The sequence below is a fragment of the Tyto alba genome, unplaced genomic scaffold, assembly GCF_018691265.1.
Source record: "Tyto alba isolate M040663 unplaced genomic scaffold, T.alba_DEE_v4.0 Super-Scaffold_3, whole genome shotgun sequence".
In the NCBI taxonomy this organism is placed as follows: domain Eukaryota; kingdom Metazoa; phylum Chordata; class Aves; order Strigiformes; family Tytonidae; genus Tyto; species Tyto alba.
This window is the reverse complement of record NW_024881304.1, coordinates 1196505-1208571: the sequence shown is the minus strand read 5'-3', so window position 1 is coordinate 1208571 and position 12067 is coordinate 1196505. Positions and strand designations below refer to the sequence as shown.

At 36.2% G+C, this 12067-nt stretch overlaps 1 protein-coding gene across 15 annotated transcripts in view; it reads left to right on the top strand.

Annotated features, from left to right (window-relative positions):
- The window catches only part of DOCK3 (dedicator of cytokinesis 3), a 221282-nt gene that overhangs the window by 69979 nt on the left and 139236 nt on the right, over window positions 1-12067 (top strand). For all 15 annotated transcript variants that reach the window (XM_042799365.1, XM_042799360.1, XM_042799358.1 and 12 more), the window contains exons 6-7: window positions 985-1133; window positions 9377-9461. In XM_042799365.1, coding sequence (XP_042655299.1) covers window positions 985-1133; window positions 9377-9461 — 234 coding nt within the window. The remainder of the gene's footprint in view (window positions 1-984; window positions 1134-9376; window positions 9462-12067) is intronic.

Sequence of the window (12067 nt, the reverse complement as noted above, 5' to 3'; positions counted from 1 at the left end):
TGGTAGTGTGGGGTTTTTTTTTTATTGTCTGTGGTAATTGTCCTCTTTTAAAGTGGTGGATTTCATCATTAATTGCTTTAGTCCCTTTTAGAGTGCAGATAATGAATATTCATATACCACCCACCTAACATGGGGTAAATTTTGGTAGTTGGAATATCAGAAATATTAAAAGTGGTTTTCTGTTGTGGTGAATCATTGTTGCTAACTGTTCAGAGCCGTTAAGTTAGCTGCTGACAGAAAACAAACTTTTTCATCCCTCTGTTACTTTCAATCTAAAACTTTGAATTTATCATATGATTGGAATAAGTGATCCCTGCTGCACATAATGAATCCTCTTATCTGTAGCATTTAGGATCCATCAGAAAATGAACCCCTTAGCAGATTGAACCAAAACTTTAGAAATAGGTTATTCTGTTTAAATAGCATCAGTTAACACTACTTTTTGATACAAATATTTTAAAGCTTGTACAAACTGGATTAATGTTCCTCTAGGGTAATTAAATGAAAATTTGGTAACTTATTAATCTTTCTCTCTTTCTTTTTCTTTCTTTCTCACACTCTTTCTTTTTCCAAACTTATTAATCTCTCCTCCCTTCTTTTTCTTCCCCACTTTTCTCCCCTTCCCCCTCTCTTTCTCTCTCTTTCTCTCTCTTTCTCTCTCTTTCTCTCTCTTTCTCTCTCTTTCTCTCTCTTTCTCTCTCTTTCTCTCTCTTTCTCTCTCTTTCTCTCTCTTTCTCTCTCTTTCTCTCTCTTTCTCTCTCTTTCTCTCTCTTTCTCTCTCTTTCTCTCTCTTTCTCTCTCTTTCTCTCTCTTTCTCTCTCTTTCTCTCTCTTTCTCTCTCTTTCTCTCTCTTTCTCTCTCTTTCTCTCTCTTTCTCTCTCTTTCTCTCTCTTTCTCTCTCTTTCTCTCTCTTTCTCTCTCTTTCTCTCTCTTTCTCTCTCTTTCTCTCTCTTCCCCTCTCCTCCCAAAAATATGCCTTTACAGAAACATAAGGTAGATCTTTTCTACAAACTGCGGCATGTGATGAATGAACTCATTGACCTACGTAGACAGCTGCTGTCAGGTCACTTGACACAGGATCAGGTGCGAGAGGTCAAGAGACACCTCACAGTGAGGCTGGACTGGGGCAATGAGTAAGTACAGGTACCACCTGGGTACTGTTTGTTCTAATTATTTTTAAATAGCTTTTATGAAAAAGCAACAAAAAAAAAAAAAAAAAAAAAGAAAAGAAAAGCCAACAACAAAACCACCATTTTCCTTCCGATAGTATTTGTGTGTAGGTAGAACATTGGAATATTTGGAAATCAAATACAGCTTTTTACAGTGAGTTTATTGCATAGTTCTATTAATAGTACAAAATGAGCTGTTTGCTTATTAGACCTTTTCTAAGGCTATCTGCACTTTTAAAAGGATTAAGTCACCTTACTTCGTGTCAATATAGTGAGCCTTAGGCCTGGGAGAATGTGTTTATAGATCCTAAAACCACATTTTTTTCAGTTAAGTGTTTTAATCATTGGCAGAATAAACGGAGAACCTCACTGTCAACAGTGACATTGGAGGTGAGGCTGTGATATTTAGGCTTTTTATATAATGCCATTTCTCAGAGGCTTAGACTCTCTCCTTGGTCAGTTCCATGGTGAATTTGTGGAGAGTTTTTTTTAGAGCCAGAGAGGACTGCAATTCAGATAGAAGCTGAAACGGTAATAAATTGTGATTAGACAAAAACTAGCCCTTCACCAGACTTGCTTTTGTTCTGAGATATATAGTGTATCAGACAGGTAAGTTTTGCATGACACACATATGACCTTTTGAAAGGAAATATTACCCTCTTCAGGCATATAGCAACTGCTATTCCACCAGGAGTATGACTTGTGCTAATTAACATATAGGGGGTGGGGAAGAATTCTGTAACTTGACAACTAAGGAAGAAAGTCAGATGTTTTTCACTAACATGTCTTTGTCATGACTCTGTTCCTTAGTCACATACTTGAGGACTCCCTCCGAGACACACACTTGAATACATTCATGAAGATTTAGCTAGCCCCCATGCTACATTTCATTTCTCCCTTGTTGAAAGAAAGCTCTGAAGGATAGACTAATAGATTGCATCAAGTCATTGTTCTGCAGTGCGGAGTTACAGATACTTTCCTTTATCATTCCCAATAGAGTAAATGGGAACCAAGAGACCATTTTTGAACATTATGCCTAGACATTTTTGCTCGAAGAGTGTATGGATGCAATTAGCTGCAAAAATGTAAGAAAAAAAGATGAGGAGAGTAGACAGCAATGCAGCAATGACGAGAATAGGTTGTTCAATTAGGTGGCTATAGACACCTTTTTTTAAAAAATATAAAATCATTAAATACGAAGTACATTAAAACTATAAAGGTAAATCTAATGCATGACTATTATGGAGAAGCATCAGTGAAATCAGTAAATATAAATATGTTCATGATTAAATTAATCTGCTCAGGATTAATCTGTTCAGGAAAAAAACCCAATTCTGTGTTTCTTCCTACATAAGAACAGGTACTGACCTCCCTAGAGAAAAAGGTACATGATATCAGAGATACATGGTTAAACAGAAGGGGGTATCAAGGAACTGCATAAAAAGGCATGTGGTTTGAATTGAAAAGGTATTTAGTTAAATCTGTACATTGTACAGTATTTATATTTAAATATTTGGGAGTTTGGAAGGTCTTTCTGCAACATCACTCTTTTCCATAGAATTTCTGTGAGAGCTCTATCACTTTCTTATATCTCCCCTCAAAGTTTTATCGTGAAACTCATGGCCACCTGTCTTAATCTGTTAAAATAATGATTTTTATATACATATTCACATAGTACTGCCCTTTCTCAAATAATGCAATAATGTTCATTGCTTAATCTGTCATACTTGAGATTTTCAAGTTATTTGCAAATAAAATAAATGAAAAAGATTGATATTAACATGTATTAATTTAGCTGAGAAGCTCAATTACATGCAATTTGAGCAGGTCTGTAATTATTCAAGATAGTACAATCTAACAGGAGACATTCCATGACCAAGTAGCTTTCAGGGAACAGCTAATCTCAGACGTGTAATACGTAGCACGTGTGTTTATTTAGTGTAAATCTACTTTTATCCTGACCTTGATCATTAATTAATTGTATTATTTGGGAATGAGTGACGCAAACATGAAATGCACACTTCCTGTTACCACCAGTTAAGGTTTTTTTCAGTTTGTTGAACTGGTATCATTTTCCCTTAAATATACTTGCAGTGGTTCTGGTAGTCATCCCTTGTGTTCTCGTAGGAGCTAGTGGAAATCAAGGGACAGATATGGTCCCTGGACTAGTAGTTACAGATTTTTTTTTTTTTTTTGTGAAAGAAGTCATTTGGACTGTTTTCAGAACTACTATGGTGAACTTATGTTTGCTTATTTTTGTATCCTTAGTCTAAATATTAAGAAGTTTTGCTCTGTAGTTTGATCTATTTAAATGTAGGTCTATTACTTATTCTACAATTTTTGGTGGTAACCTTTTGTATTATTGCTAGTTATTCTTATAATGCAATACTAATTTCCACTTATAGCAATTTAATTTTATCTTGCTTACATATTCTTTCTCCCCAGTGCAAAAATATCATCCTGGGTGCTTCCTTTTTATGATGCTTTGTTACTTCTTCCAAGTTAGCTTGGTTTTGCATGCATACACTGACTGGTATTGCTGCTATGTAGGTTTTTGTATTTCCCAATTGCTCAAAAGAGCAGAGTTTACTACCGTCATATAAGCATCTTAGTGGTTTTAGACTTTCAGTTTTAAGCATCCTTCTGTGTAATTTTACACAGCTGAAGTGTCATATACTATCTTTTTTCCTGCATATCTTGCTAGATTTTATACAGAATATAACAAATATTTGTGTTTTTAAAAAATGTTTAATTCTGACACGGTTTATTAGGATATTGATCTACTGAAGTTTGAAATGCTATTGGAAGTGTCCAATGGTCTGTAAATAACAAGGAAAAAGTTGTAGAGAAGGAAACAACTGACAGAATTTAATTGCAGCTGAAGTCTGCAATTCATCATCTTATTTTAAATCATGTTATAAAAAGAAATCTGCAGTTTTTCATCTAATTTTAAATCACATTGCAAGTAACATAGAAACTTGATTTTTGAAATACTTGTTTAAGTTTTTTTAAAATGCATTGGGTACGTTTTTCAACTTTTACTGGTGCCTAGAATGGGAAACCAGAAGTGAACTTTTTTACTAACAAAAAACTGTCTCATTCTAATCTTTTGCATCAAAAACAGGAATCTGCCTTACAGAGCTTCTATATGAAATGTAAATCCTCTGCTTCTGCTCCAGTGCAAAATACTAATTTCAGTAGTATGTGCGTACCTTATTTACTAAAAAGGCAGATGAAGATTTCTTCAAAGTAATTTAACTTCAAGATCAGAGATCATCTTAAGTGATCTTCAGGATTGATTATTTCAGATTAATACTGTACCTGCCAGGAGATTAACAGAAAGTATCCAAGTTTCTGAGCACAATCACTTTCCCTTCTGTACTGAGGGAAGACATTTCTTTCCCTATAAATATGGGATAGCTGCTCTATGTTTAGGCTCAGAAAAATATTAGAGGAGGGTGAGCCACCTATAGTTTGAGATTTTGGACAGATAAAAGCCATAAACAAGATGAGTTTGTATTCTTATATTACTTCTAAGTTCAAAGGTTTTTCTTTTGCACATAAAATTTTATTAAAATCATTGCATTAAAAGAAATCTTCCAAATAGTTGCCATAAATTCTGCACAGAAAGATCCACAAATAGGCAGAAGTTACAAATGAATGTTTAAAAAGGAAAACCGGTGGGGGGTGGGGGTGTGGGGTGTAGGAATTGTTAGAAATCAATCTTTCACGCTGTCATACAAATAAAATGAAACACTGTTTTAAAGTCATGGTCTTTCTCTTACCTCAGAATTGCAGTCAGAAAGTCAGTAGTACCTACTAACTACTAACACGCGTAACACTAGAGAGAATAATGTGATACACTGAAGTAAGCATGGCCTTAAAACACAAGTCCTAAATTTCAGTGCACACATCCTCAGAAGATTAGTTTTGGACTTTGGGTGACTAACCCTCTTGTCATATTTTTCTTGACATAAAAGGAATAATAATTGCTTCCTGGTAGTGTTGCAATAATTAGCTTAAAGTTTGTAAAATGTATTTGGAGATATGCATTAAATGTACATATGAGGTCATAATATCTGGAAATCAGTATAAGAATTAAATTCTTATTACAGTGGTTGTCATTGTTGCATCAGAGGTGATCAAAATAGGAGTGAGCAATTTAAACAACCGTAATGAAATGCCTTTAAGAAGGTTGCAGAAAGAATAGTTGCCATTTCTGTCTAAATATGTAATATTCGTTCCCTCTCCTGAATATGCTTGTAGTAATGATTGAAGAGGGATTAAAACTGTAAGGAACTCTCTTGGATGTCAGACTTTGAGGAAAACCTTAATAACCTCTCTCCATAGTCTGATACTTCCATGCTCAGAAGTATTTGCTGCCATTCCCTTTAATCAATTCCTTACTAAGATTACTTCCCTTCATCTCATCATCTTCATTTTAAGAAATAATTTCCTGTGTAGCGTTACATCAGTGCTTTACAAATTTCTTTATAGATTACAGCCCCTGCAGTTTCTTTGTATACAAAGTAACTTAATACTGTCAAAGAAAAGTAGCGAGTTGTATTAGCACAGTCTAATTTTCACAAACATGTTTTTCATATATTTTGTTTTCCATGGGTTTTTCTCTTTCAAAGTCTTTTTTAAAGTCTGCACATAGTTTATGTGAATTGCTGTCAGTATCGTTTCCTTTCCCTTTACCATCTTTATAAATGTATTTGTGGAAGAGAGATATGAATGACATTAAATGAGGCTTTGATATAGTGAGACAAGGAACACAAGTAAAACTGGTGGCTGCGAAATCAAAGCTGAAAAGAATGAAGGTAAAGTGCAAGTTTTTGGAGCAAAGGGGATGAGATCTTGCACGCTGTAGAGATGTCATGACTTCTCTCAATCTGTTCTTTAAGACTAGACATGCAATTTAAAGACTTTTTAGTCAGATAACGTATTTCTGCAAGGTTCTTCTAGGAAGAATTGTTATAGCTTGTGGGTTTGTGATTTCTAAATGATGTAGTATTGGTATTATAAATAAATGAAAATATTAGAAATTAGAATCATTCTTTGAAATTACCATTAAAACCAAGTTGACTTTCTCTAGAAGACCTGTTAACCTGAAGTAAAGTTTTATGTTCATCCCTTTCAGTATTAAAGATTCTAGTATTTCTGTCTGTCGGTTTGTCAGCATATTACTTGAAAGAAAATAATCTAGAGATTTGGGGTGGTGGATTCTGTTTAATTTTTTTTTTTTCCCCAAAGAAAGAAAAATTCTAAAGACTTCTATGTCTTCTATGTAGAAAGGGAGGAATATCTAAATGTCATTTGGAGTTATCCCAGGCATATGCTATCAAGAGGTAATCGGTAGGCTTGGGGATTTTTTGTAGGTATACTTGCGAAATATTTTTGAAAGGCAGTTCAATGTTAAGGAGGAATAAAAAAGCACATGAATTTGCTTGTAAAATAAAGTATTGTGGAGAGAAGAACTGTCAAGTAAACAAAACTGCACATTACCTAATTTTTATGCATGCTATGTTTTGGAGAAATACTGCTTGGCAGCTGGTGCTCTTATATTCCCACAGTATTTCATAATAGAGAGTGAAAGTGGGCCACTGACTATCATTGCCATTTCAAGCACTATGTTGTCAGTCCTTCGCAGGCAAAAAATAATTGATACAAATGAAATGCATAAACCCGAACTTCCATCTGCACAATAAATGACAGCATGGTAGTACTAAAGCAAAAGACACCTTTATTTGCTGGGAGCAAGTATTGTGCAGGATTAACATAGTATTAGAGAATGAGAATCTTCTGGGCTGGAAATCCGTGGTGTTAAGGGATTTAACTAAAAATAGGATATCGGATAATTTTCACAGGGATGCTACTGCAGTTGTGTTGAACATTATTAAGTAGAAGATAATACCTTTGTCATGTGTTGAGTAATGAGTCCAACCACCATTTGACCTCAGCTCTCTAGAGAATTGAAATGATGAGAATAGAACAGTATCAGGCTATGATTAGCTTTGGCAGTTTTTTCTGTAAAACTTTAATAGTGCTTTGTAACTGCATTGGAGCTGTAATGCACTTAGAAGTGGTTTTGATAATGTTATTAGGAAATCATTTGTTGCTATCTGTATGTTGAAGAGAAATTCCTTTATGAATACACTTTAGGACTTGGTGTGTGTAAACACTTGAATGACAGGGTATTTTGGAGGTGGTTTAGGTATGCAGATTCAGGAAAACTTCTGTGAATGAATATGATCATTAACTTTTGTAAAAAAATTTTTGAAGTGGACTCTTTGCATATTACTATTTTTACCTGTTACCATTTTTTTATATATTTTTTTTTTACTTTCTATTGTAAGTAGGCTCAAATAACAGCTGCAGATAAGCATTACGTTGTTCATTTTTATTTTAATCTTTTTCGTTCGGTAAATAGATACAGTAATTTTCATCGTTGCAGCTGCAGTTTTCAGATAACTGGTCTTGGACCATGGGTAATGGGTGTTTGATAGGTTTAATCAAAACAAAATGTGCAAAAGGTGTATAACTATCACTTTCACAATTTAGCCTTAAAGTTTAGAAGCTGGTATTTGGAATGAAAACTGCACTGAAGAAGGAAAATTGTTTCTTTTTCTGTTGAAAATGTAATTGCTTTTGGCAAGGAACTAAGAATGTAGAAACTCCAGTTTATCAGTACAGTATTTTGATGACAATTATAGTACTGTCAAACAGTTTTTTGCCAGCAAGTGGACCAGAACTGAGCTATTTTTTGGGGGATGTGATCATTTAAGGATATAATTAAGGAAGGAAGACCTGATTAAGCAAAGTTTCAAAAAGAATTATTGAGTTGGGAAACATGGGAAATGATTAAAAGTATAGTGGTCAGCAAAGGTAACTGGGCTTCATACAAACTGCTGGTGGTTCTTTGCTGTTGTTTTAAGTTAATTGTTCAGAAAGACACCATATTGCCTGGAGGCTTCTGTTTATTGCACCATACAATTATTCTGTGGTACCTGAGAGGTTTTTTCAAATAAAATTTTTCATTTGCCATCAGGAACAAGTCTGTGCAGAATGTTTCCCTCTCTGATTACAAAATTAAATTGACTTCTGCTTTCTTTTTTTATAGTTAGTGACAGAAAAAGTGCAGAGGTAGTCCATAAGGGTACCTCTTCTGAATTTTTTTTCTTAAAGACTATTAAAAATTTCAATATAAAATATCTGTTAATTATGTATCAAAGTTACATAAGAAAATGATTCATTCATATGTTTCTTTAATTTTACTCCTAATATGTATGCTTAGAATAGCTTTTTATTGTAATGCTTAGAACTCTTTATGCCTCAGAACCTGAATATCTACAGAGCAAAATGTTGTTTTTTGACACCCTTTAGATTGTCTTCTATAGTCTACAATTATTAATTATTTGTTAACAATTGTTCATTTATTTGTCTGGATGCAAAATACCTTATTCTGTCACTCACATGCAGCTTTGACCTGAACTTACTTCTTTTCTACAGGATTTCTTAAGTAGTCATCCTCTCTGCACTGGTATAAACTATTTTATTTTTTAAAAAAGTATATATTTGATTTCAGCCAATATGTTTCAGTTCAGAGTAATTAAAGGGTTTTTTGTATGTGTGTGTTACAAATACAAATGAAAATTCTTATTGATATTGCAGTTATTGTTTATTATAAAACAAAAAACCACCTATGTTTATTCAGTGATAAAGTTGAAGGTTTAGTTGCATAAACACCAGGAATTTCAATGCAGCTTCCCAAGGCACAGTATCTCTTTGCACATTTGAACAGGGTTACTAATGGAACCTTTTCATTATGTAGTGCGTTAACCTTCTCTAATACTGCAGCACAAACATGAAGTACTAACTTTATTTGCCTACTTACATTTCTGTGTATGAAATGAACTTGTTCTGGATACTGCACCAACATTTTGGCCAAAAGCTTCAACTAGCATTAATTGCTATAGCTCCACTGTAGTCAGTGAACAAAAAGAAACAAAAAGTGGGTCTTTTTGGTTGGTGTTTGCATTTAATTTTATTTACAATAATTATCTGTTTATTGATTAACAATTGCAAAACCACTTAAGCAGTTTAGTGTTTTTTGTGTCCTTGACCTTGAGTAAGCACATGTAGGAGATAATAGTGAACACGTTAATGTATTATACTTACTGTTGTTCCTTACTTCTCTTTTGCAGACATTTGGGCCTAGATTTAGTTCCTCGGAAGGACTTTGAGGTTGTGGATTCAGATCAGATCAGTGTTTCAGATCTCTATAAAATGGTAAGAAATCTGTGGGAGATGCCTTTGAGTTTTCACTTTGGGAAGGAAAGAATGGAAAAAGTTTTTATTCTTTACTTGTACATGTTTTCTTGATTTAAGGTAGTGTCATAAGCCGAATGTCTTTTTCATTTGCACCCCAACCACCAGAATAGTCAGTCAGAGTTTAGCAAGAATGAACCAACTTTCTTTTGGAAATAGCATGCTTGTATACATTTTAATTTCAGTTTACAAAGTAGTGTGGTATGAAAACTGGAGAAGGTAACTTGAAATGTTGTTTGTTCCTACAGTTTTCTTGGTTTTTAAAATCTATTGTTTCAGAAGCAGCAAAAGAAGTTCTAAAAAACCAGATCCATCATATACTGCTAATGGGAATCCTTTTAAACTTTGGTCTTTGTTGCTAAAATCAATATGCTAGCATCAAGTGAAGTAGCAATAATATTTTTTAATTTATTTGTAGAATTAGAGAAAAATAGGGCTGGAAAATCTTAAGAGGTCATCCAGTCCATTTTCCTGCTTAATGTCAGAATCAACTGTCACTTGTCATTTATGACAATTTCTTTGTTTCTAAAAATCTCCAGTGACTCCACAGCCTACCCAGGCAATCTTTTTGCTCCGTTCACTGTTTTTGCAGTTTGGAAGTTTTACTAATGGTGGTCTTAACACACAGAGATTTCTCACTGCAGGTTAAGTTTCACATCTTCCTGTCATGTCCAAAGAGAAACTCCTGCGTATTTTCATCATACTTCATGTACTTGAAGACTTAAGTCCTATTTGGTCTTCTCTTCCTCGGACTAAAGAGCCCCATTTCTTTCAGGTTTTTTTTATAGGTCAGGTTTTCTAAACTGCTGGTTCTTGCATGTGTTCTTCAGATGTCATATTACATAATCTGCAGTTTGCCACTGGCTTTTGCAAGTATACTATTGAATTCTGTTAGATGGGAAATAATAAAAAAATCTTGGAAGCTTTAGAGATTAACTGTGGTAATATATTGCAGAGGTCTGTTCATTTGAAGGCACCATGAGCCAGGCAGATGTCCTGGCAAATTTTATTGATATATAATGAAGAAGGCTAACAGATTGATGTTACTCGATCATTACATCAGACAGCAATTATTAACTTTCTGGGAGAAATAGAACTGCTTCCTGTTCTAGGATCTAGTCTTGATCAGCCTACTTTTTCCATTAATTAAAGCTTCTTGAACCTGAAGTCCATCAGCAGTTTGTGTGAGTCCAGATAGTCCTCGAGAGCCACTGTTTGATTCTTTCAGGAGAGTTTGAAGATGCAGATGAAGAATACTTAAGTGAAAAGTCTGCTTCTAGGAGTTGCATAAATAATAAACATTTTTGCCCTGTTTCAAAGATTTTTGGAGCTCACAGGAAAAGGGGAGACCATTGAATAAGTTAATTTAAGCAAAACTAATCCTTGAACATTAAGGCCATGTCTGTTGTGTGGCAATGTTCCTTTGAAAACATATGGGGTACATTTGTGTCGTGGTTTAGGCCTGATTGACAGCCAACCACAATGCAGCACCTCTCTCTCCCTTCCCCTCCAGCAATGAGAAGGGGCAGAGAGCCAGGCTTGGGGTCCAAGATAGGACTGGGATGGGGGAAAATCCCCCTTTCATGATCATGAGCAAAAGGCAGACTCGTTAGGGGAAGAAAAAAAGAACATACATTTATTACAGACACTAACAACACATACCAGAGTAGGACAGTGAGAAGCATTGCCACATCTTGAGAACACCTTCCCCCCACCCCTCCCTTCTTCCCAGGCTCAGTTCTGCTCCCGATATCTCTACCTCCTCCCCTAGTGGCGCAGGGGCAGGGAATGGGGGGTGCAGTCAGTGCTGCCACTTCCTTCATCTTCGGTGAGGGGAGTGTCCAAAACTTGTTACCCCCTGCTCCATCGTGGTCCCCCTCTCACAGGAGACAGTCCTCCACAAACTTTCTCTGACTTGAATTCCTCCCATGGGCCGCAGCGTTCCCCACACTGCTCCGTCATGGGTCACTAACCTTCTCCAACTGGATTCCCTCCCACGGCTGCAGCCCTTCCCGAGCTGCTCCAGCGTGGGACTCCCCCGCATGCTGCAATCCTCCCAGCACTGAATTACAGCAGCGGGGCTACCTTTTTCCATGAGACCCTGGCCTTCTTCGGGCACAGAACCTTGATCAGCTGAGCAGGAACAACAGGCTGTAAATCAATGTCTGCTCCACCGTAGATCTTCATGGGTGGCAGGGGGGGCTGCCCTGCCGTCTCCCCACAGGATACAGGGGGGTCTCTGCTCCGGCACACCTCCCCCCTCCTTTCTTCCTCCGTTCCTCCACTGACCTTGGTGTTCATGCAGCTGCAGCAACTCCTCCTCACAAGTCCGCCTGCCCGTCACCACGTCCCTTCTTAAATACGTTATCGCAGAGGCGCAGCCGATTGGCTCAATTTCCCAAACAGAAGTGGAGCTGACGTGGAGCTGGGGGAGCTTAGAGGAGCTTCTCACAGGGGGCCGCCCCGATAGCCCCCTCCCCTGCCACCAAAAAACTCCACCACTCACTCAACCCAGGACAATTTGAATGAGAAAGTTAGGATTTTCAGGAAAAGTAGTACAATTCCTT